Source organism: Nicotiana attenuata, chromosome 3 (genome assembly GCF_001879085.1).
Source record: "Nicotiana attenuata strain UT chromosome 3, NIATTr2, whole genome shotgun sequence".
NCBI classification, from domain to species: Eukaryota; Viridiplantae; Streptophyta; class Magnoliopsida; order Solanales; family Solanaceae; genus Nicotiana; species Nicotiana attenuata.
This window is the reverse complement of record NC_031991.1, coordinates 65,915,387-65,937,560: the sequence shown is the minus strand read 5'-3', so window position 1 is coordinate 65,937,560 and position 22,174 is coordinate 65,915,387. Positions and strand designations below refer to the sequence as shown.

The window sequence follows — 22,174 nt, the reverse complement described above, 5'->3', positions numbered from 1 at the left end:
GTAACGTGGTAAAAGAAACATAGTGTAGGGAGAATCATTAACATTCCCAAACATAGAGAGTTAGCCTCACATACTTTAACTTCCTGCTCTTGAGCGTAATACAACGTTTGTCAATCCTTTCAACTTTAATCTATAGCAATACAAGTCAAAAGGATTCCATAGTAGCAATAATACTCATGTTTTGGTTACTTAGGCATTTTCTCAAACACTTGGTGCCATAAAGCTTCATAGTCCTTGTTAATGGTGTCTCTACACCCAATAACTCATTCTCTTGTTCCTACATAATTCTAAAGTCTCAAATGGTTATAATCAACATTATTCTTTATCACCCATAAGGTAAACAACACCCTTAACCAATAATCAACAATCAACACACCAAACTCATAACCGTTCATGCTTTTCTATCAAACCCATCAATTCATATCTCATGAACTAGGGTCTATAATTATTAAACCAATGTTAGAATCAATTAGAGGGTGAAGACATTACCTTCTTGACGTTCAATCTTCTTGAATTCGAGTTTTAGGGTTCCTTCTCTCAACAATGATGTCCCAATCGAATATCTAATGATATGGAGGGTTACCCATATTAATAAGATGATGGAAAATTGAAATTAACTTATAATCACCATTAGAACTTACCTTGGGTGGTGGAGGGACCCTTAAGGAGTTAGATTTTTTGAGCTTTCCTTTCTAGAACAAGTTTTTATGTTTTGGGGCTGTGGGGGACGAAATAGGGCTTAAAAAATGACTTCCCAAGTTGGCCACCGCGTCCCAGTAGGCCCGACCGCGGTCCCGACCGCGGTAAATAGCTGGAGCACTGCCTCACGACCGCGGTCAAACGCAGCCGAACGCGGTGATTACGCACCGTTCTGTAAAACGGGCATAATTTTTTGCACAGAGTTCCGTTTGGGCTCCACAATATATCGTTGGAAAGATATTTCAAAGGCCTACAACTTGCATGCTTTGGGTTTTCCCAAATTCCTTACACATTTTCACAAAACCCTGCTGGAAGACAGACCTTCTGCAAACTTAGTCGATTTTGTCGAATCTTATGCACCTCACTTTCCATCTTGATTCTAAAACAACTATTTTCACCTATAATCATCCCTCTAGAACTTCATATGTCTAAAATATCAAATTAATACCCATTTAACATGTCCACACCTAGTCCGAATGTACGGGGTGTTACAATGTGAGCATAAATTAACCCGGCAGATTGATTTTTTTTGTTGAGTAGGTTTTTCTGACAACCTTGTAGTGTGACTCAGCGATAATATTGTATTTCAAACTTAAATTTTTTTATATAGAGGATTAAACCTTCCACATATAATGGATGCAAAAGTATAAACAAAACTCCTTATATTTCAAAATCCGAGTGCTTCTTATACTAATAGTGGTAATCCTTGCAAAATTTAAATGATTGATTGCAAACTTTAAAAGGGAATTATCCCTAGCTTAGCATTATTTCGATTAATTGCTTATTGAATTTTAGACGCTTGTTAGTGTGTTCCACACTAACCTGACTTTCAGAACACATTGCTTTACCCTCCAATGTGGGACTTCCCGGCGCGAATCCGGATTAGTCGGGCCCCAATATGGGTACCGGATACCGAGTGAGAAATAAAAAAAAAAGACTTTCAAAACACATCGTATTAACATCAGATAAAATATTATGACATATCATTATCAGCATCATCTTCACCAATCCTAAATCTAAATGAACCGTAGGAAGTTACTCTCCGCCTCCGCTACTATCAGCTCACTGAGGAGGTTCTAGCACTTAAACACCTGTATTTTTAAAACTAAAACACTCAACTCCTTTATACAATGAAAATACAAGTATGAGTTACTATGTATAATTCCCATTACGTAGGAGGATCAAGAATTTTATTTTAAAATACAAAGGGTGTATACACAATCGAATCATATTATATAAGTGTTTCAATGTAGTTTACTTTTTCTATATATGAACAAACTCAGTTTGTACTGGCCGCAAACCGAAATAGAAACACAAGTGGGAGATTGATCGTTCTTGGGAGCCTCAGATCTCGCTCCACCAAGACTATTATTAGCGTGTAGTAGATTGGCCCGAGTGCGTAATTGGCCAGTCGAGAAGAAACTAAATCGGACCTCCACTTAGTTTCACCCAAGCTTCATACTGGTCAGGGATAGATCATCCAGGTTCGGGTCCATAAGCGGTGACAACTGCCCTATGAAGACTCGCTTTCGCTACGGCTCGGGTGGGTTCCCTTAACCAAGCCATTGCGTATGAGTCACCGGCTCATTCTTCAACAGGCACGCGGTCAGAGCCTAAGCTAGTGATGCTTTCGGCTACTGGAGCTGTCTTGATCGGGCGTAATGCTCCCCCTTCGTCATAAGGCGTGCTTTCTCACCACCTAATGATGATCAAATCACGATCATGGGGTTGCCCGGTTATAATTCCATATGCAGAATAGAATAAATAGAGTAGGCAGAGGTCCAGGATTCGAGTCTTGCCGCCACTTATTAACAGTGGAGGTAGGAGATCCAGTTAACGAAAAGGCTAGGCTGCAACTATTCAAGCATCTCAAAGTCCATCTATAACGATTGCTATTTCATATCGGAGCTTCTGCGAAAGGAAGTGGTGATCCCTAGCTTGAGACTCAAACTCCGGAGCCAACAGACATTGTGGGAGAATACTCTTCACCATCATCAGAAAATGTCCGGACCCATATCTGGTAAAAGTGGTGGTCTGGTTATCCCCACACCCCCTTATCATGCGTGTCTGTGCGAGCAGTTTGTGCTAGCGTTCTGGCACTCGCCTTACGGTTCTCAGTCCTCTTTCGCCGAGATGCCTTTAAAAAGATTTTTTCCCGCATCGGGACAAGACTCCAGATGGGATTGCAACTACGTCATATAAAGAAGAATCCCCGAAAACAGAGGAATCCTCGGCTCTTCTCAACTCTCTCACTAAGGGCTTCTATTCCAATAAGCCTACTTATACGTTCTATCTGAGCCTAACTTCCAAAGCCAACTCATTCTCAGGGACGGGATAACAAGAAAGGATGGAAAAAAATAAAGAGTGCTTGCAGTAGGATCTAGCCAACCACTTGCTATTTTTGTAGGAGATGAAATCTCCGGTTTCCATTCCAATCATCATATTGATGATAAATCTCCTCATGCTCTGCCATAAGAACTTGGAGTCCGTATCAAGGTGAAGATAATGTAAGGCTGTGATTCTTGCTCAAAAAACAGACCGAACGCCTTTGAGTTATTGGCTCGTCCAACCCGGCAGCATTCATGAGTCGCTAATTCAATTGTCCTTTGGAGATAGGGTCGAAAAGTACCATGCATGGTTTCCCCCCGTCCTTTCTTTCTATCAGTCTCACCCAGCAAGCCTTAACCTTGATAGGAAGATGGCTTATTCAATAATTCGTGCATAAGGGTAATGAACTTTGGATGAACTAATGCGAATGGGTGTATGCCTCGCTTCTCGGAAACACCCAGTGCTGACCACACTAAGAAACACGAAAGCGCAGGTAACGCCAATAGGCGAAGTGGTTCTTTCTGCTGCGCCCTTGCTTTCCCACCGCTCCGTGGGGGCCTTTTCTTCTTATTTGAGAGATGGCATGTACTAGTACATCGAAGACTTAGAGAGTCGCTGCACTCCAAACAAGGCGTTACGAAGCGCCATCAGCCCAGGTCAGGCGACCCGAAAGGACCAGACATAACTGCCCGCTAAGAAAACGGTAAATAAGACAAGCGATGAAGCTGGCAAGTCAGGGATAATGACGCAAACTTGAGCGCCTGAAGTCAGGAGTGAAGGACGCGAGTTCCTTCAGGGAAAAGGGCATACCTAAAATTTAGGTCATGCAGAAATGCAGAAACTAAACAAAGAAAAGCTTGACGCTAATCCACTAAAGACTGAACCCATCAAGCGAACAAGTCGCTAAGGCTTCCACAGACCGAGGCTTATAGGAAAAGGAAAGATGATTCTATCCAATCATAACCTCGCCAAATCTCTAATCAAGGGTATACCAATATATATTGTACACGATAATTTCTCAACAACTCCAGATTTTGCTCCACTTCCTTTATTGATTCAAAAATCTTCTAGTATTTGGACACTAAGGTTAGCGGGCCAATTTGTTAACAACTGATCAGTCTCCATCAGGAGGAAGAGGCTCAAACCAATGTTTCCAGCTTACATTTGTTGGAGTTTATGTTGATTAGTACAATTTTATGACTTTTAATGTTGAACACTACTATAAACTTTCTCTCTCTAGCTTAGTGCTCCCGGCGCATGATACGCTATCGTGCGCCATCTGTGAATCGCCATGGCTATGAAGAGAGGACGACCTGCAAAACAACCGCTCGTGACTGTAGGTAGCTCTGTTAGCGCAAGTGTGATTGCTGAAACCATTGAAAGAGAAGCTCGCAGCAAGTGGTAACACCGATTGGCAACCTATTCCCAGCTAGGTCAATCGATTTGGGGGTGAAGAGTACTAACCTAGATGTACACAAGAAATTGATCTTAAGCCCACATGCAACACCAAATACCATCCCAAATCAACCAATTATGACTTCAAACCCTGCTGCTCGAGAAATTTCAACCGGGGAGATAAGAGACTCAAGTGTTACACCAATAACTAGGGCTGAGGGAGGAGAGAAACAAGCAAATGACAAGGCTCCAACAAAACCCACAGCGCCATGGATAACTTTTTTTGCTGGTAATCGCTTTGCGGAGAATAGTATGCACCTGACTTACATTGCACCTGAAATTGAGAATGGACTGTTTGTTGTCAATCTGGATAAAACTGAAATTGAATGTGAAACTAAGAAATGGAAGAAAGCTCTTACTGTTTATATAATTGGGGAAATGCCTGGGTACAATCTTATGAGCAAATACATCTCACAATTTTGGAACAATGTGGCTGAACTAGATCCGTTTCTTCATGAAGAGGGGTATTATATTGTGAAATTTCAGAGCCTAGACAATTTGCAGGAAGTGTTGTATGGAGGTCCTAATACCATCAATAGCATGCCAATTATTCTAAAATAATGGACTCCGGATTTTGATTTCAATGTTGAATTCTTGACAGAAATTCCGTTGTGGGTGAAGTTTCCAAAACTTCCGATGAACTGTTGGGGCACAAGTACACTAAGTAAAATGACTAGCACTATTGGTAATCCATTATTTGCAGACCAGTGCAAAGCAAAGCAAACCAGGGTGTCATATTCTAGAATCCTGATAGAAGTAAATGTCACAAAGAAGCTGCCTACTGAAGTAACAATTAAGGATCCCTCTGGTAAACAGTTTCAGCAACAAATTGAATTTGAATGGAGGCCAGCTTTCTGTACTAAGTGTTTACAAATTGGTCATGACTGTAGCAAGCAAAAAAATGAAGCTAGAATGGGCCCACTACAAAGAGCCAAACCTAAGCTGGTACAAGCATGGAAGCCAAAAGCAAACCAGCAGCCAGTGGAAAAAATGCAGAACCAACAACAACCTTTGCATCGGAGTGAAACTAATGAAAGGGGCAAACAGAAACTTGAGATTGCAATGGCTGAGAACACTCAAGCAGGGTGGACTCAGGTACGAGCAAAAGGTTACACTTCAGGTCAGAAACTGCCTGAACATCAATCAAGTAGACAACAGGGAATATCATATGGGCAAGACAGGAAAGCAAAATGCAACTTATGTAGCGATGATAGTGACCAAGAATGGTTTTCAAGCTTTGCCAGCAGAGGGACTAAGGGATGAGAACACTAGACCTCCTGATACAGGAGGTGAACTCATAGTATCTCAATGACTTGGCTATTTTGGAATGTTAGGGGAATCAATAAGAGGTACAAGCAGAAAGAACTTAAGCAGTATCTCAGAGATAATCAAAGTAGATTAGCCGGTTTAGTAGAAACTAGACTCAAAGAAAATAAAGCACAGTCTATAGCTAGCAAGGTGGCTCCTACACGGGATAGACTAACTAACTCTACAGAAGCAGTCAATGGGAGAATATGGATTTTGTGGAGTGCCAAAAGCTATGAAGTTCACCACATAGCAAAGGCAGCCCAACTGATTCATTGTCAGGTGACTAGTAAACTGAATGGTATGGTTTATATGCTCACGGTGGTATATGGGTTCAATACAGTAGATCAAAGGAAAACTTTGTGGTCTCAACTTGAACAGATGGCTCCCAAGATCAAGATGCCCTGGCTTATATGTGGAGATTTCAATGTTGCGCTAACACCTCAGGATAGGCAAGGCAATCCTGTAACTATAGCTGAATTGTGTTAGTTTGATAGTTAAATAGTAGTAAATAACCCTAATCCCATATGTATTAGGAGTAGGACATGTATTATATATATATAGGGCTCATTGTATCATTGTCAATAATTAATCAATAATATTTTCTCCAGTGCTTTCTCACATGGTATAAGAGCTTAGTGAGAAACCTATCACTGTGCATCATTCCAGCGACTTCCGAGAAGAAAGACCTCGTCGCCGTGCAATTTTCCGGCGACTTAGAAGGCCGTCCATAATCACATCATTTTCTGTTGGTGTGTGCAAAAAAACCAACACCACCACAAGACTCCTCAGGCTCCGGCGACCAAACCCCAGTCAACCCCACCGGAAAACACACGTCCACGCACCCTCACGCGCCGGAAAAGGAAGAAATTTTCCGGGGAGATCTGACCCACGTGTCTGCGCGTAAGACCTGTTCCGGCTAGATTTTGGAAAACTTCCAGTTGGACAGTCGGATCGCCTAGTAATTGCGAGTCTATCCATACCTTTTTCTTTTTGTTCCGATCACTTTGAGATTTTCCGACAACTACCCTGACTTTCCGGCGGCTACAGTGATTTTTCAGACGAAACTTCTTTTGGACAGATTACTTAGGAGATTATTCTGAGTCTTTTTTTATTCAAGTTTAAATCAAAATCCGACCATCATATTTTTTCGGCACAGCATTATAATGGCATTCGTATCAGAAGTCTTAGACTCACAATCCGTTGGATCCAATGCATTGAATCCAATCCAGATGGTTTTGTCTACCGGATTATATTGAGTTCCTTTAGTACAAAGCACGTAAACAGACATCTTCATGATTAGCCTCCGTTGTTCCAACAGATAGTAGCGTGACTTGTGTCTCCCAACCTTCAACCTCTGAGTCTTGGGTCATTGATTCAGGTGCATCTGATCATATTTCTGGTAACAAATCTCTTTTCACTAGTATTTCATATTCTCAATCTCTTCCAATAGTCACAATGGCCAATGGGTCTCAAGCCATGGCAACTGCAATAGGTTAAGCAAGTCCACTTCCTTCCTTACCTTTAGACTCAGTTCTTTATGTTCCTGGTAGTCCTTTTAATCTTATAGCCGTTAGTCGCTTAGCCAAATCTGCTGTTTTATTTCTTGATGACCTTATTTTTATATAGGAATGCAGTACAGGGCGGATCATTGGTACCGAACGTGAATCAGATGGACTTTATTACCTTATCCTTGCAGAATCACATGGACTCGCATCTTGTCTTCCTCCAATAACTTGTCCCGTTACTGATTCACCAAATTTATTACATGAATGGTTAGGACATCCCAGTTTGTCAAAACTTCAGAAAATGGTACCTGGCTTATCTCACTCATCCATTCTAGAGTGTGAGTCATGTCAGCTCGGTAAGCATACCCGCTCCCGCGGCGTCTTGATAATCGAGCAGAGTCACCTTTTACTTTAGTCCATTCAGATGATTGGGGTCCTAGTCGGGTCAGTTCTACCTTGGGATTCCACTACTTTGTCAGTTTCATTGATGATTATCCCAGGTGCACTTGGATATTTTTGATGAAAAATCGATGTGAGTTGTTTTCTATTTTCCAGACCTTCCACGCTGAAATTCAAAATCAATTTGGGGTTTCTATTCGCACATTTTGTAGTGATAATGCCCTAGAATATTTGTCTTCCCCATTTCAGCAATTTATGAACTCCCATGGGATTATTCATCAAACATCTTGTCCGTACACATCCCAACAAAATAGGGTAGCTGAAAGAAAGAATAGACATGTTATTGAAACTGCTCGTACCCTACTCATACCATCTCATGTTCCGCTACGTTTTTGGGGGATGCAGTTCTTACATCTTGTTATCTTATTAATCATATGTCATCTTTAGCTATCCAAAATCAAGTTCCATTCTCTGTCCTGTTTCCCCACTTACCTTTGTTCTCTCTTCCACCCCGTGTCTTTGGGAGTACGTGCTTTGTTCATGACCTTACTTCGGGAAAAGACTAGTTAGCTCCTCGTGCTCTTAAGTGCATATTTCTGGGTTACTCGAGAATGCAAAAGGGATATCGATGTTATTCTCATGACCTTCAGCGATTTCTTATGTCTGCCGATGTTACCTTCTTTGAAACCCAATCATACTTCACAGGTCCAGTTAATCACTTAGATATTTCTGAGGTGCTACCAGTTCCTTCTTTTGGAGATTCAGTCCCTATCTCCCATTCATCTTCCTCCATAGCTCCACCACCTACAGTTCCAGTTGCAGCTCCACCACCGAGTCCAGTGCCACTACCTAGTCCAGTTCCACCAACTATAGCTCCAATGCCACCACCTAGTCCAGTTCAACCTTCTACAGCTCCACCATTCCTGACTTATCATCGTCGTGCGCGCCCAGCACCAGGCCCAGCTGATTCACGTCCTGCACCTTACCCTGCTAATACTGCATACTTGTCTCCTCTTAATCAACCGATTGCACTACGAAAAGGTATACGGTCCACACTTAATCCTAATCCTCATTATGCCGTTTTAAGTTACCATCGTCTATCATCATCCCATTGTGCATTTGTGTCATCTTTGTCCTCTGTTTCCATCCCTAAGTCTACAGGTGAAACATTGTGTCATCCCGGATGGCGTCAGGCTATGATTGACGAGATGTCTGCTTTACATACGAGTGGTACTTGGGAGCTTGTTCCTCTTCCTCGGGTAAATCGACTGTTAGTTGTCGTTGGGTATATGCAGACAAAGTTGGTCCAGATGGCCAGGTTGATCGACTTAAGGCTCGTCTTGTTGCCAAAGGGTATACTCAGATATTTGGACTCGATTACAGGGATACTTTCTTTCCCATGGCTAAAATTGCATCAGTCCGCCTTTTTCTATCCATGGATGTTGTTCGCCATTGGCCTCTCTATCAGTTGGACATTAAGAATGCTATTCTTCACGGTGACCTTGAGGATGAGGTTTATATGGAGCAACCACCTGGTTTTATTGCTCAGGGGGAGTCTAGCGGCCTCGTATGTCGGTTGCGCTGGTCCCTCTATGGTCTAAAGCAGTCTCCTCGAGCCTGGTTTGGTAAATTCACCACAATTATTCAGGAGTTTGGCATGATTCGTAGTGAAGCTAATCACTCTGTAGTTTATCGACATTCTGCTTCAAATCTCTGTATTTATCTGGTCGTTTATGTTGACGATATTGTTATTACCAGCAATGATCCGGATGGTATTAGTAAGTTGAAGCAACATCTCTTTCAGCACTTTCAGACTAAGGATCTGGGCAGATTAAAGTATTTTCTGGGTATTGAGGTCGCTCAGTCTAGCTCAGGTATTGTGATCTCACAACGGAAGTATGCCTTAGATATTCTCGAGGAGACAGGAATGACAGGTTGTAGACCTGTTGACACTCCGATGGATCCGAATACTAAACTTCTGCCAGGACAGGGGGAGCCTCTTAGCGATCCTGCAAGATATAGGCGGTTGGTTGGTAAATTAAATTACCTCACAGTGACTAGACCTGACATTTCCTTTCCTGTGAGTATTGTGAGTCAGCTTATGGATTCTCCCTGTGATAGTCATTGGGATGAAGTTGTCCGCATTCTTCGATATATAAAATCAGCTCCAGGCAAAGGCTTATTGTTTGAGGATCGAGGCCATGAGCAGATCGTTGGATACTCAGATGTTGATTGGGCAGGATCACCTTTTGATAGACGTTCTACGTCTAGATATTGTGTCTTAGGAGGAGGAAATTTGGTGTCTTGGAAGAGCAAGAAACAGAATGTAGTTGCTCGGTCTAGTGCAGAAGCAGAATATCGAGCAATGGCTATGGCGACATGTGAGCTAATTTGGATCAAACAGTTGCTCAAGGAGTTGAAATTTGGTGAGATTAGTCAGACGGGACTTGTGTGTGATAATCAAGTTGCTCTTCATATTGCGTCAAATCCAGTGTTCCATGAGAGAACTAAACACATCGAGATTGACTGTCACTTTGTTAGAGAAAATATACTCTCGGGAGATATTGCTACAAAATTTGTGAAGTCGAATGATCAGCTTGCTGATATTTTCACCAAGTCCCTCACTGGTCCTCGTATTAGTTATATATGTAACAAGCTCAGTACATATGATTTATATGCACCAGCTTAAGGGGGAGTGTTAGTTTGATAGTTAAATAGTAGTAAATAACCCTAATCCCATATGTATTAGGAGTAGGACATGTATTATATATATAGGGCTCATTGTATCATTGTCAATAATTAATCAATAATATTTTCTCCCGTGCTTTCTCATAAATTAAAGGACTTCTCAGAATGCTAAAATAATCTACTGCTAACTGAAATACCTTGGAAGGGAAATTATTACACATGGACCAACAACCAAAGAGGGGATGACAGAGTATGGAGCAGACTTGATAGGGCGATTGCAAATGATGAGTGGATGATGCAAATGGGCACTTGAGTGTAACCTATGGAGAACCATTCATTTCAGACCATAATCCTATGCTTATACCTCTGAGAGAGCCAAGGAACAACATTAAAGTTCCCTTTAGGTCCATCAACATCTAGGCAGATCATGAACAGTTTAATCAAATTGTAGCACAGGGATGGGCCAAAACTATGGCAGTTGGAAAGATGAGGAATGTGTGGCTTAAACTGAAACAACTGAAGCCAGTCTTTAAGCAACTAAACTCAACAGAGTTTAATGGAGTTTCAGGGAAAATTACACAAGCCAGAGAAAATTTGAAAGAGCTTCAAGAAGCAATGCAGAACTATTACTCTGATACTCCAGCTGATCAGGAGTAAGAATGCCTATAGCAATTAGAGAAGTGGTCATTGATAGAGGAAAGTGCACTGCAACAAAAGTCTAGGGCCACTTGGATTAGACTGGGTGATTCAAACAACAAATATTTCACAGCCATAATGAAGGAAAAGAAAACTCAGAAGCAGATTCTTGAGATCAACTCCTTAACAGGTGGTAAACTACAAGAACCAAAAGCAATCAAAGCTGAATTTGTTGACTTTTATAAATCTTTGATGGGAACAACAACATCTAGCTTACCAGCTGTCAATAGATTGGTCATGAGGAATGGTCCTTGCTTATCACATATGCAACAGAAAGATTTGTGTGCCAATGTTACAGAGGCTGAAATCTATGAATGACTGAATGCAATTGGCGATTGTAAAGCCCCAGGGATAGATGGGTTCAATGCTTTGTTTTTCAAGAGATCATGGCCCATTATCAAGAATGGTATCTATGAAGCAGTGAAGGAATTCTTTGATACAGGGACCCTATATAAGGCCATAAATTGTACCACTCTCACCTTGCTACCAAAAGTTACCAATCCAGACAAAGTAAAGGACTATCGACCCATAGCATGTTGCACAATATTGTACAAGTTGATTGCCAAAGTCATAACTGGAAGAATGCAAAAGGTTATGAATCGTATCATCTCTGACTCACAAGCAGGCTTCATTCCCTGGAGAAGAATAGCAGGCAACATAATATTAGCTCATGAGCTGGTTAAGTCATACAACAGGAAGCATATTTCTCCTAGATGCATGATAAAGGTGGATATACAGAAAGCTTATGATTCTGTAGAATGGATATATTTAGAGGTTCTTGAGGGACTGGCTTTCCCTGAGAAGTTTATAAAATGGATAATGGCTTGTGTGACAACAGTTAATTACTCTATCTTGTTAAATGGAGAATCAACAGAGCCTTTTAATGCAGCTAAGGGCTTGAGGCAAGGAGACCCAATGTCACAATTCTTATTTGCTATTGCGATGGAGTATCTGAGTCGACTACTCAAAGGTTTGAAGCAAGATAAACAATTCAAATACCATCCTCGATGTAGCAAGCTTGGTATCACTCACTTGTGTTTTGCAGATGACCTACTACTATTTGCCAGAGGTGACCTAGAATCAGTGCAGAGGCTCCATCACTGTTTCTGGACATTCTCATCTGCCTCAGGATTACATGCTAATTTGTCAAAGAGTGCAGTCTATTGTGGGGCATGGATCCTATGCAAAACGCAGCTGTCATACAAGCTCTTGGTTACACTGAGGGACAATTACCTTTTAAGTACTAGGGGTTCCACTAGACACTAAAAAGCTATCCATTCTTTAGTGGCAACCCCTCATTACTAAATGGTAGCAAAAATAACATCTTGGACAACAAAAAATTTTCCTATGCTGGCAGAGCTCAGTTGGTCCAAACAGTGTTGTTCGGAATACAATCTTATTGGGCTCAGTTGTTTAACTTCTAGTTAAGGTTGTCAAATTAATTGAGGCTTACTGCAGAAGCTACCTGTGGTCTGGTGGAAATGCGCTTACAAAAAAATTATTGCTTGCTTGAGAAAAGGTATGTCTCCCTAAATTTGTAGGGGGACTTAACCTTACTAATATGCAGGTGTGGAATAGTGCTGCAATTGCCAAGACCTACTGGGATCTAACTCATAAGCAAGATAAGCTGTGGATCAAATGGATCCATGCTTACTATGTTAAAAAGCAAAGGATTGGTGATATGAACATCCTTCAGAGTGCAAGCTGGATGTTCGGGAAGATCTTTGAAGCTAAACAAATAATCAATCAACTCCACAGACCACTGGATGAGCAAAAGAGTATAATTAAGCACATATATTTACAACTGATACCAGTTCATCCTAAGATGGATTGCAGATGCTTAATGTTCCAGAACAATGCTAGACCTAAAGCCATATTTACTATGTGGCTACAGAACCATGGTAGATTGCTCACAAAAGATAGGCTGAAGAGATGGGGTCTCCAGATGGATGAGACATGTGTGTTGTGCCAGGCTGATAAGGAAACAAAGGATCACTTATTTGCAGAATGTTCATATGCCAACAGATTATGGAACAGGTTATCTCAATGGGCTCAAATCCACTTCATTGCTCTCAACACTTGGGTACAGTATCTCCAGCTCATCATTCATCACTCAAAGGGGAAGACAGCTTCAGCAAAGCTACTTAAAATGATGTATGCTGAATACATACATGTGCTATGGAGAGAAAGAAATACTCGAATATTTGAGGGTACAAGCAGAGAACACGAAGCACTGGCAAGGGAGGTTGTGGGCATGTGCTACTTTAGGGCAGATAAGAGAGTGAAGAGACTGATACAGAATCTATACTTTTTTTTTTAAAAAAAAAAAAAGAAGAAAAGTAGTCATAGTGTTTTGTTTTGTGCTTAGTTAGATAATACATGTATTGGGTTAGAAGGAACATATTGTTTTTTAGGTCTTGATACTCCTTGTAAAGAACAGCTAGCTGGGAATGCTATGCTATGCTTTGTAATGTTTTCCTTGGTGATTAATAATAATTTTAATTACAAAAAAAAAAAAAGGCCCCCGTGGATTGGAACCCGTCCTTATTTTTCTTCAGATCTCATAACCCCGACTACAATATAATTTAATGCAAGTCCTTAAGTGGGGCCATAATAGGCGTGATCAATTGATTTAGAAGTATCAAGTTCACATGTTGAGGAAGCTGTGGACAATTATTGTTAGATTTTGTCAAGCAGGCAAAAGAAAAAAGTCATACTTGCTTGTCCTCCGTTTCTGGAGTGATACTGCTGCAATAAGTAACTCATGTCTTGATCAGCAAATAACAACTATTTACAGCTATTAACTTTGACAGTATGTCCGTGAATAAGCTATCAGATCATAGTTTCTAAAGTGATGATGAAAGTACGAAAACGATATTATTTCTTTAATCCCGCTGTAGAACAATTAGAAGGTAGAAGAAGTTCAAATAGAGGAAAAGAACTGAAAAAAATAAATTATGCACTATGAACAGATTTTAGCATCTCGTATTGGTACAATGCACTCCGAGTCTGCAAAACAACAGTATCAGTTGTTTCTCATAAACGCAAAGAATAGAAAAAAGACACCTCCACGTGTGTTAGAATAGGCATCATGTTGAGTACTCAACGTCGCATGGAAATTATGGTTCATAGTCCTGCGCATCTGCTTCACCCCTTGGACTAGCCTGATCAACACCAAATGTCCTCTTGCTCATGTTTGCTCGTTGCACTAGCCTAACTAATGCTTCAACCACTTCCGACATAGGTGGCCTGAACTCGGGCTCAGGCTGCCACGAAAAAAAGAGGTACATTGAGATAGTGTTAAGTGATTTAACTAGATTAATGAAAACTAAAAGCAGATCTTTGAAGCTCACTCACTTCCAGTTCGAAATATTACCTGGACACAGAGAGCTATTACATCAGCAAAGCGTGATAGAGATTTAACAGGATAGAGCCCCTCGAGTGCTGGATCAACCATCTTAGCCAGGGCATCAATGTCATGCAGCTGAGGTGTTGCCCATCTAACTAGAGATTGTTCAGATCTTGTTCTACCGCTGCATTAAAAGAACAAAACACATGATGAAAAATTTGAAAAGCTCTATATTCATCTTGTTTCTTGAAGAAATTTAGATAATATCATGGGGTGCTAAATAACATTACCCATCAAAAGGTTTTCGTCCGGTAAGAAGTTCTAACATAACCACTCCGAAGCTGTACACGTCACTCTTTATGGTAAACTGCCCAGACATAGCAACCTCGGGCGCGCCATATCCAGATCCTGTATTATGGTTCAGTGCCTGCGAGAAGAGTTCGATATAAGATTTCAGGAAACTGGTTTTATGATGAAAAATCTATAACAGCTAAAAGGATAGATGCCGGAAATAAGATACCTGCTAAAGACTAGCGGATACTTCTCAGCTTATGAGTCAAATCTTATTTCTAACATGGTAAAGAGTATTCCTTCTTTTTTGATATTCGATAGTTCATTGTAAAGAGTATTCCTTCTATAGAATGTTACCGTGGAAAAATTATATTTAAGATCTGAATAGAATTTCTGTTTACTTTTCTCCAAGGACAGATGAATATCCAAAGAGGATGCAAATACAGGCATATAGGCATGTGCATGAGCTATGTTGCAGGGACTCTCCAAAATGCTGTTGTACAGGTCCCGGATCCTCCAAAAATGCACTACTTTTGGAGGATCCGATTCGCACCCGGCAATATTTTCAGAGAGTCCGAGCAACATAATGCATGAGTACCCTTATGCATGTGCATTAGTCAATCAGAATCCACATTCTTACATTAGAAGATATTGCAACATCCAACAAAAAACACTAAGCAAGGAATCCTAAAGCAAGGAGATCAAGCTACCTGATCTACATCAGCAATAAGACTTGCCAATCCACAGTCTGATAGATGAGGATTGAGTTCTGCATCAAGTAAAATATTTGCAGATTTGATATTCTTGTGAACCACAGACGGTGAACAAACTTCATGCAGATACCTGCAAAGGATGCTTATTTTAGCTAGTCAAGAAACTTGAGAAGAAGACAGAAAAATTAGCATATTCAACATGGTGGCTAAATAATGGCTGGCGAGATACATTCTATTTTTTAATGTTCAGATGATGAATCTTCTTCATGCGCGCCTACTGATGTTTAAGATTCTTTTTTCTTTTGTTGATAAATAACATGTTTAAGAAATATGAACTCTAGTGGCCTTCATAATAAGGCACAAAGTCTGATTAAAACCCAGGGATCAATGGGTGCTTTGTACTGGTTTCCACATGCAACTCCCTACAACCCCCCCCCCCCCCCCCCCAAAAGAAAATAACTACGTTTTAATTAACATTTCATAACATGGTCTTTTCTATTTTATCTCCCCCCTCCACCAAAGAAACTTCATAATTGTCGACTACACATACCAGAAGATCTATGATAGAGAAACACTTCAACCAAAGATACAAAGGAAAAATGAAACTTAGCTACAAGCTCCGTGAACATTATAAAATGGCATCAGATATTTTTTGTAGATCATGAAAACTCACTCTAATGCTCTTGCTGTGCCTAGTGCAATCTTGACTCGGCTATTCCATGTTAGTGGCTTGCTTTCCTCATCTGACAGATGCAGGAAATCATGGAGAGCACCATTTTTGTGGAATTCATAAACCAGCAGGTGCTGCCCATGCTCTGAACAATATCCAACCAGCTCAGTTACATTTGGATGATGCAGCCCGGATATCTCAGAAACTATATCGAGAAAATCTTCAGGATTCTGGAGTGCAGAAGAGTTTATTTTCTTGACAGCAAGAACCTGTGGCATTTCAAAATTAGAAAGGAACTTATGAAGATGGTTCAGTTACACAGGCATAGATTTTAGTATCTTCAAAACCAAAGTTTTGGGCAAACATAACTCTTCAACTAAATAATTTTTTTTGTTATCAAACTGCTCTTTTTTTTTCTTTCTATTCATAGGTATTTTTCTTATCAAACATTTATCTGCCATTTCAACTGTCTTGCTTCATTACCAGCACAAAATCGATTCATGATATGACAACCATATTCAATTAAAGACAAACATTTTCTTTTCATAAGGGAGAAAACATACCTTTCCATCATCAAATTGAGCCCGATAAACACGCCCAAAGGATCCCTCACCAATAAGGTTATCAACACTGAAGCTATCAGTAGCCATCTGTAGGTCCGCAATTGAATATTGTCTAGCATTTATTTTAGCTGTATTGACTTTCTTGGGTGGGACAATTGGTTTTGCTGCTATGTCATCTTCATCAAATGACTTGTGACGTTCAATAGGTGGAGGTCTTAGATTTACTACAGGAGGAGCTTCAAATGTTTTCACACTTGGTGCAGAGGAAGCTTGACTAGTTTTCATCTCTGCAGCCAAAGAAGGACAATGAACAGAAAATCCAGACAGCAAAGGAAACACGAGACTGTAAGTGTTACAAACAGGCAAATGCATGACCAGATTCAGATTAATGAGATACGGATGTGAGATGAGGCTTAAAAGGCATAATTATGAACCCACCAACTGACTGATAAAATTGAGGAACGCAAAGAACTAGAATTTGCAAAGAGATGAATTTGGTTGTTGGCACACAATGGTTTAGAATGGGAAAAATGATTTTTCCAACTATGCACATGAATTCATTTGCTGAGAGTTGCATTTGAATCATTAGTTGTTCTATGAAGGCCAACCAGATTTCTGAAGAGTGTTAGTTTCATAGGAAGTCAAACCATCAAGGGGGCTGACTTATAAATCTTGAGAACAAGCATAGGACCAGATCCACTGAAAGAGAACATAAAACTGAAGTTTCTTTGCTAGCGTTTGGCCATAGATCCCAAATTTATTTTGAAAAATCTGATTTGGGTGAAGTTTGGTTTGAAGATGAAAATGTGTTTGGACATACGTTTTCAAAACATATTTCCCAACTTTATTTTGGAAAAACATGTATATAATTCCCAAGTTTTGGGATTTTGGCCCAAAATCAACAATTGGGATGGTTTTGGAATTTGGTATTTGGGACTTTGCCAAAATGTGGGCAAAATTTATGGCCAAACATGAGTTTTGAAAATAAATCCCAAATTTATTTTGGCAAAACTCATGGCCAAACGGGTCCAAATTTTTATCCCGCTGTCAGCTTCAAAAGGTAAAATCAGAATCTAAACATCAGTTTGGATTCTACAATTAAGTTCTTGGAATTTTTCAGTAACTACAAAATTTGTTTTCTCGGAAGATAGGACCTGTCACATCTGTGCAGTTTTACATTTGATGGTAAAGTTTGTTCCTGTGTTGGTGCTTTTCTTCTATATCAACAGCAGTAGCTGGCTGAGTTTTAACAACTATTAGTAATACACCACTTAAAATCTATGAACAGTAAATAGGTAGTGATCAAGCACAAGGTTAAGGTTGATTCCCAAATTCACTACAGAAAGAGTTCTTTTTATGCAGCAGGTACACCTTCTCAAGCAGTTGAAAGAGGGGCTAATGATACTATGATTGATTGTTATGTTTCATGATTAAATAACAATCACAGAGACCATAACAGGGTCTAATAGGAGTACCTTGTACTTCCTGTGAAGCAAGAGGAGCAAATGGCTGATTATCATGCTTTTCGATGTCCGTCGATGACCGTCTCGATCTCTTCTTGATAACAAAGAATGCTACAATTGCCCCAACAACTAGAATGGATATCACTATGCCTGCAATGGCTCCACCCCCTATGCCTGATTTACCACCACCATCACCACTGCCACCACTACCAGAAGGACTATTGTTGCCTCCAGATTTGTGGTGCCGATCGGGCCTGCTTGCAGGGGGTGTGCCAGGTGGAGGAGGGGGTGCAGGTCCTGAGTTCCATGAATTACCATTTGATCTGTTACAAAAGTGATAAAGGCCTGAATAATCCAGAAACTACTTAAAAAATAAATTTAAAGAATAAAACCAATTACTCCAACATTAGATACTTACTTCACGAACCCTTTCAACTGATCAGGAATCCAGCCTGTAAAACGGTTGTTTTCGACATTCCTAAAGCATAAAGGAATAAGCATGACTTTCAACCGATGCTTTCAACTGAAACTCTATAAATAAGATAAAACATCAGAGATAATATCCAAAAGTAAGCACGGACTCAAAACTCACAGATCGTCAAGAGGAAGATTGGCTAGGACATCAATAGTTCCTGTGAACTGGTTGTTCTGCAAATACCTGCATAATTCAACATGTAAACGTCAACCATTGAAGGATTGCAACCAATTATCTACAAGGATGAAGCAGAAAAATATTATCTCACATTTTGTTCATACTAGTCAGTGACTTGAAGCTTTGAGGAAGATTATCTGTCATCGCATTGAATGAGAAATCCCTGAAGCATAAAGATTAATCAATCAAAAACAATGCGACAAAGAATGATTAGCTAGTCATATTGGGTTTCTAACACTTGGTTTAATAATACATCAAAATGTATTCAGCCACATTACTCAGCTCACTCCATACAGCCACATAACTTTACAGATCAGAACAAGGATCAGAAACTATTTTCATGATATTGACTTTCTATCCCTAGACAACAATAACTCAGATGGGGAAAAAAGAGCTTATGTGAATGAGCTAAGAATGGCATGCTTTGCCCACGACACCTCATAAAAGACCACAAAATAGTAATGTTAAAACACTCAAGAAATGGCATGAGAAGAAGATATAGGCCTTACAATGTGTTGAGAGAAGACAGAGAGTCGAATGCGACAGTCACTTGTCCTTGAATTTGATTATGACTGACATTTCTACAGCCAGATGCAAATATTGCAGAAAGTCATGGACAAGCTTAACCTCAGATAGAAAGCTTACTGCAGGAAAATAAATCACACTCAAATTCAAGCATTTTACATACAAGTATCGGAGGGAAGTCATCTGTGAAATTGAATATGGCAGGCCACCATTAAAACCATTGCCAGCAAGATTCCTGCGTTGCAAGGCACGTTTAAGAAAGATAAGTGAAAAAAAAGGTCTGGAATGACGACAATATACTAATAAGACATACAATCTTTGCACATTCGGAGGCAGCTGATAAGGTAACTGGTTTCCCAAATTGTTATTGCTTATGTCACTGCAAAATCCACAAAGAACAAACATGTGTAAGGATTTGATATAAATCGAAGAGACATCTACGAGAACATTATTGAAGGCCATTTATCTTACAAAGTAGTCACAGATGTAAGACTTGCTAGCTGGTAACCCAGTGAACCAGAGAGTTGAAGACCTGATAACTTGCTGAAGGAAAACGAAAAGTAAGTAGCCATCAGAAATCACCAAGCAAACAATTCCAAGAGGTTGTAAAAACATGATGAAGAAGATAAAGAAGGAAAACAGAAACCACTTATCCAAAAAAAAAAAGGCAATAAGGAAGACAGAAACTCACATTTCAGTAACTTTATTATTGCCTGAGCAAGTAATGCCTTTCCAGGACTCTCCACAAGGATCACCACCATTGGCTGTCCATTTTGTTAGCTGACCAGGTGAATTTAGGGCGCCATACATAACTCTCAGAGCAGAAGCTGAAAATCAAAGAGCTACCAGCAAAGTTAGACTGAAATCCATGGCATATTTGTGTGTCAACAGAATTCTTACAATGTTCAAAAGAAATTGTATATTTTGATTAACGAAAGGAAACTGTTGGACAAACTGTTAATGAATGGTGTATCTACAAGACACATCAACAAGCATAGTAGAAAGCAGTATAGGCCTTAATCAAGCCATTAAGAAGTGAAACATTTTGTATTATCATCGGAACAAAAATCTTTTTAAAGTCTCGTTAAGTTCTTGATCAACTTTAACCTCCCTGTTACGTTGCAGCCCACCCCTACTACCCTGTCCCTTCCAAGCAGCAGAAATAAAATCTTCTGGAGTAATGCTTAGCCGAAAAAAGTAAATCAGTCAATCCAGAATGAATGAAGGTAATAATGCAAATATTCAACAATATAACAAACCCACCGACAAGACCACAATGCATACAATAACGAAACACAATAAGAATCCAAGAGAGCTTCCTCTAACTGATTTATGCCTTGATTGACAAGAAACTTTTCGGTTTTACGTATCTAAGACATAAGACAATATATTCAGGTGAAAAAAGTAACGAATTCGCAACGGTTGCTGAGTTCAGTCTTAGCTATTACTTTCCAAATCAAGCAGTCTTCATTAATGATTCATCAGCTGAGTAAGAATATACACAAACAGATAGAGAATAAATAAAAATGATTAAAAGGAATGAGAGCATAGCTGACCGTCATTCGGATCTGTGTCGGCAATGGTATAGCTAGGACCATAGAACAGAATGCTGATGAGTAGCGGCAGCGCCACCACCGGCAGCAGCTGTAACCTCGTCATTACGTCGGCGTTTTCTCCTCCTCCGCCTCCTCCGTCACAGTCCTCAAAGAGTCTCTCTCCACCAGCACTACCAAGGCAACAGTCACACGAAAACCCAGGTTTCAGCTCGGGAACAGAAAGGCTTTGTCAGAACTTTCCTATTTTTATTTCGGCTAATTTCCTTTATAAAATTATTAGGAGTAGTTTATAAATAAATAATTAAAAAAAAGAGTTTCTAGGAATAGGAAAAAAAAAATAGTGAAAAAAGAGATGAGGTGGTTGGGTGGGGAGAGGTCGTAGCCATTCAAGAGAAAGCTGGCAGGCACGATCTGCTAGAAGAATCCAAAGCCACATAACTCTCTGCCTTTTCCTATTATTTTTATTTCATATTTAGAATTTAATTGGAATATATTTCTGTATACAGCTACAGAGCTACAGTCTGAGATTGACATACCCATCAGCTCTTTTGGGTTTAATCTAGCACTCGAATTAAACTATTTCAATTTAATTGCTTTTGAGACTATTAAATAATTTCAAAACACTAATCAATTTTGTATTCCAAACCAGTTTTATTTGATAGAAATGCTACTCGTATATTTCTATATTTGGCATTTATTTAAGGGTACGGCAGTAAATAAAGACATATGATTGCTTCATAAAGTGGGCAGCTATAAGTTTCCATTAAATATTGGAGTGAGTGTCTTTTTGTTTCAAGTATCGGTAAATAAATACACTACTACAGTAGTTTTTTATAGATACATACAGTTGTAGTACAAATACAAAGTGAAAAAGAAAAAAGAAAGAAAGGAAAAACAAAAGGGAGCAAGTCACGGCCAATCCGTTAAAGTGGGATTTGTTTGTATCTCTTGTGAGCTTTCGTCTTTACCAACTAGACATTCATCTACATGCTCTCGCTCGTTTCCAGTTTGTTAGAGTGGATTTTGCAGGTGGTCAATAAATCTTAAATCAGAGTATTAATATCAAATAAATAGATGTATTTGCACATATATTTTTTAATTTAGCTGTAGTTAATTAATGCATATTTTTATATGTTACTCCATATAATTTAGTGTAACCAAACACTTTAGTTTTTAGTTTTACATATTCTAGTATGCAAAAAATGGAGTATATATTTTTTGTCAAGATGAAAGTAGAATATGACAAATAAAGTAGTGGTGTGGAGTAGTATCTTTTTTGTCAAGAGAAACATTCTTTTCTATTTTGTTCAAGAA

At 39.6% G+C, this 22,174-nt stretch overlaps 1 protein-coding gene across 1 annotated transcript; it reads right to left on the bottom strand.

Moving 5' to 3' along the window:
* Positions 13,934 to 21,285, bottom strand: LOC109223968 (protein STRUBBELIG-RECEPTOR FAMILY 6). The gene is made up of 16 exons (XM_019388481.1): positions 20,861 to 21,285; positions 19,996 to 20,131; positions 19,776 to 19,847; positions 19,618 to 19,683; positions 19,468 to 19,539; positions 19,289 to 19,360; positions 18,871 to 18,942; positions 18,720 to 18,785; positions 18,546 to 18,605; positions 18,140 to 18,450; positions 16,665 to 16,951; positions 16,105 to 16,370; positions 15,429 to 15,561; positions 14,718 to 14,854; positions 14,455 to 14,611; positions 13,934 to 14,344 (listed from the first exon to the last, which is right to left on the bottom strand). The coding sequence occupies exons 1-16, from the start codon at positions 20,961 to 20,963 to the stop codon at positions 14,198 to 14,200; spliced, it is 2,157 nt and encodes a 718-aa protein (XP_019244026.1). The 5' UTR covers positions 20,964 to 21,285; the 3' UTR covers positions 13,934 to 14,197.

What these genes read in the sequence shown, in the direction of transcription:
- LOC109223968 (XM_019388481.1), bottom strand. Translation starts at nt 20,963, where the DNA reads ATGACGAGGTTACAGCTGCTGCCGGTGGTGGCGCTGCCGCTACTCATC. An exon ending in CAGTTGAAAGGGTTCGTGAA is followed by an intron (nt 18,451 to 18,545) that starts GTAAGTATCTAA and finishes CTTTTGTAACAG; the next exon opens with ATCAAATGGTAATTCATGGA. An exon ending in CTCAATTTGATGATGGAAAG is followed by an intron (nt 16,371 to 16,664) that starts GTATGTTTTCTC and finishes GAAATGCCACAG; the next exon opens with GTTCTTGCTGTCAAGAAAAT.